This window comes from Hordeum vulgare, chromosome 5H, assembly GCF_904849725.1.
Source record: "Hordeum vulgare subsp. vulgare chromosome 5H, MorexV3_pseudomolecules_assembly, whole genome shotgun sequence".
Taxonomy (NCBI): domain Eukaryota; kingdom Viridiplantae; phylum Streptophyta; class Magnoliopsida; order Poales; family Poaceae; genus Hordeum; species Hordeum vulgare.
In genome coordinates this window covers 499,759,042-499,762,805 of record NC_058522.1, presented here as the reverse complement: position 1 = coordinate 499,762,805, position 3,764 = coordinate 499,759,042, and the positions used below count along the sequence as shown (strand labels likewise).

General features: G+C 50.9%; 1 protein-coding gene across 1 annotated transcript; it reads right to left on the bottom strand.

Annotated features, from left to right (window-relative positions):
* Positions 1–1,007: 1,007 nt before the first annotated feature.
* Positions 1,008–2,983, bottom strand: LOC123400073 (pentatricopeptide repeat-containing protein At4g01400, mitochondrial). The gene has a single exon (XM_045094469.1). The coding sequence runs from the start codon at positions 2,924–2,926 to the stop codon at positions 1,718–1,720; it is 1,209 nt and encodes a 402-aa protein (XP_044950404.1). The 5' UTR covers positions 2,927–2,983; the 3' UTR covers positions 1,008–1,717.
* Between the last annotated feature and the right edge of the window lie 781 nt (positions 2,984–3,764).

Here is a 3,764-nt window from a genome sequence, read left to right as displayed (position 1 = left end):
GGAGTGAGAGCACTCCACATTATCGAATTTGTAGGTGTGAGTGGTGGATTCGGGTTGATTGATGTTTGTTCTTGTTAGATCTTTATGAAATAATTAATAAAGATGACCGCATGCATCGATTGATGCACAGGCCAGGGGTTTAGCCTCCTTTTCTAAAAAAAATTAAAATCATGTCATGGTGCACTATAATGAACGATGGACTGAATCTGACTGATTGAAGAGAAAGGGAGAAGAACGAACCACCGACGTGAAGGCAGAGGAAGAAGGACGAAAAAATACTGCTTCTAGCACCCTCCCGGCTGGCTAGCTCCCAAACGCAGACCGGCCTCCGCTAGAAATCGCAGCACCATGTAGAAGGGGGAAACAGCATCGGCCCCAATCTTCCCCCTCCTCACACAGCTTCCCACACTGACGACGATGAGAATGACGCATGGTCCATCAAGGCGGGAGAGTTCAAGCGACACGATTCCGTTCAACTGATCCAAGTCAGTTCAGAGGGTCAACACTGACTGACTGGTGGGGACGGAACAAAATCAACGCCAAATCGCTGAGGGCGCTCCTCTTCAGGGGCGCTTAGAGTTTTAGGAGATTCTGTGTTGATTTTTATGGCCAGCCCTCCACTGCTTTGAGGTCATCTAGATCTGCTTTAGTTTGCTATCCCACCTTTGAGCTCGCCATGAGAATAGCTTGTTGCTTCGGCTCCGAGTTGTGTTGTTGCAGGGTCAGGGCCACAAGACGAAAAGGCCAAGAGCAAAGGAAAGCAGGAAGCCAGAATTTGTGTGCATCCCGTGGAGTGGAGTGGCAGGAGCAGGGAGGAGGTTGGGGCCTTTCCTTGTCCTCCTCCCTCTCATTCGTGTTGTATTTTCTCGGTTTGACCATTTTTCTATCGTCTGAGAGTGTTACACTATGTTAAAACAAGACAAATTTGATACTGTCACGTCTCTGTCCTAACTCTATTCTACAATAAGTTGCAGTAAATGAGCATCCCGTGCATCGATAGCAGCAGCAAAAGTGAAAGCATTTGTGTTTTCCGCTATTGAACGCAAAAGTGAAAGCATTTGTGCACCGATTCAGATTTCAGGGATCAGCGGTGCTCCATCTCTACAAGCACAGGCTTCAGCAGTCAACACAACAGGAGAGAAATCATACCAGAAACATCAAGCTGCAATGAGGCTGCCATTTTGATCTCTAATAAGTAATAACAGCTCCAGTAGCTCCCTGGTTATCAGTTGCCTTGAACGCAGCATCAACATTCAGTTTAGCGGCTGTGGAGCAGGAGGGTGCCATTTAGAGTCCATCTTTTGTTTCTCTTGATCCACGTTGTTTCTATTTGAATGCAGTAGATCTGCAGCAACATCTCAAGCCCACCTACATGGAGAGGTTAACTTCATTGGCACTTCGCCATGGTGGCGACCATTGCATACTATCCAACTGGACCACATTCCACATAATATAGCCCCAGTATCTTCCTTTGAGCAGAACGGCGTATCCAGCAGGTCTCGACACCAGGTACTAGGATGGACTCTTGGCATCTTGATCATCTGCATCTTGATCTTGACTCCAACTGGTTGACAGCCTCTGTTTCCCCAACTATGAGCTCCACGCCTACTTTGCAGTTTGCACACCTTGCAAGGCTGATTGTTCAAATCGTCACCAAAAATGAGGAACTACAAATTGATTGCTTCTTAAATCTCTGCCACCACACCACGCAACATCATCACGAGGTACTCCTGGAGATTGTGTTCGAGCAGCGCCCTCTTCCTTTCATCATTTGCAATAAAATCACCTCAACATAGTCCTCGTCATTACAAACGCTGCTGATCACTGAACTCCATGTCTCAACATGTGGAGGCATCCCGAGATCAAGCATCCGACTCATCATCCTAGCAGCCTCCTCTACCTTGCCCACTGTGCAACACCCCTTGATCACCGAATGGAACACAGAAAAATGTGGTATAATCCCTATAGCCACCATACTTTCCAAGTATGTCTCTGCCTTGTGAAACAACCCACTCACGCACAACCCATTCACAACCGCTGCATACGACGCTGCATTCGGTATGCAGCCACTATCCGTCATATCACCAATCACCTTGCAGGCATCGAGTGGTCGCCCCTCGCGGCACATTCCAACGATGACGGTGTTGTAGTGCACGATGTCAGGAGAGACCCCACGGCCTCGCATGAGGCACAGCAATCGGTAGGCCTCGCGGAGCTTTTTCTTGCGGCAGAGGGCGTTGAGCACAGTGGTGTAGGCCAGAGGGTCGGCAGGGATGCCCCTGTGCAGCATTTCGTCGAGCAGGGTAGCGGCAGTGCGGACCTGGCCGCGGCGGCACAGCGACTGGGTGAGCATGCGGTAGGTGTGGGCGTCGGGCGACACGTGGAGGGAGCGCAGGCGGTGGAAGAGCGAGAGCGAGACGGCGAGGTGGCCGGAGCGGGCGGCGGCCTCGATGAGCAGGTTGTGGGAGGCGAGGACGAGCGGCGCCGGGAGGGGGAGGCGGGAGGACACAAGCCGAAGGAGGTGGAGCGCGGAAGGGAAGTAGGCGGCGGTGGAGGAGAGCTCGGAGAGGAGGCGGAGGAGGAGCTGAGGGTGGAGCGAGAGGGGGCTGGGGCCGGCGACAAAGAGGGTGTTGAAGGTTGAGAGGAAGAGGTGGGGCGGGCGGCGGAGGCGGAGGACGGAGAGGAGCAGCGGGAGGAGGAGGCGCGGGGAGGGCGGGGACGGGAGGCGGCGGAGCAGGGCGAGCGCGTGGGGGAGGTGGTCGCGGCGGCGGGAGAGGCGGAGGAGGAGCGCGTGGAGGGTGGCCGGGTGCGGCGTGGTGGTCGGGGAGGTGACGTTGACGAGCTCGAGCGCCAGGAGCGGGTCCTTCTGCGCGGTCACCAGCTTGTGCAGCCGCGCCGGCGAGATCGCCGGCGGCGACGGGGGCATCGGCGCCGCTACGATGTCGCCGATCTCAACGGGCAGCGTGGGGGCCGCGAGATGGAGCGAAGAACCGGGCCGCTGCGGAAGTCAGTAGCCATATATCAACGTGGGCTTATTTTCGAATCGAGAAATTAGTCCAGTGACGACGATGTTGGAGCATTTTTGTTTAGCTTAGTGGGTTTAGCCATGGCCCGTACGAGATGTCTCTCAAACCCAATGATGGCCCATATCTCGTAAGCGGGTCGGATATAAATCGGATAATGCCTTCCCGCTGTTTCCAATCCATGTGCAACGAGAAAATCCCAGTTTCGATGAACCACGGTTGCCCTGTTGAGTAGCTGTGCGGTGACACAACAGTCGCTGATGACAGAAAAGGATGTGACGGATTTACACCAAGCCATCGAGCAATTAAAAGTAGTATACTCTTACAGGACATTACTTCTTGTTATAAACTTTGCAAACATCAAATCTTGTACACATAATCATGCTTGCAAAAACGAAAAATCATTACACATAATCATGCTTGCAAAAACGAAAAATCATTACACATAATCATGCTTGCAAAAACGAAAAATCATTACACAGAATCATGCTTGCAAAAACGAAAAATCATTACACATAATCATGCTTGCAAAAACGAAAAATCATTACACATAATCATGCTTGCAAAAACGAAAAATCATTACACAGAATCTGCATTACCTTTGTACCTTGTCAGAAGTTTCTGTTTCTTTTTCTCTTTTGCCTTTTTTCTGCTTCCGTTTCATTTCTTGTTTTTTATTTTTCAAACTTTTTACTTAAAAAAGTTTTAAGTTCGAAATTTTAAAAAATGTTTCCTTTTCCA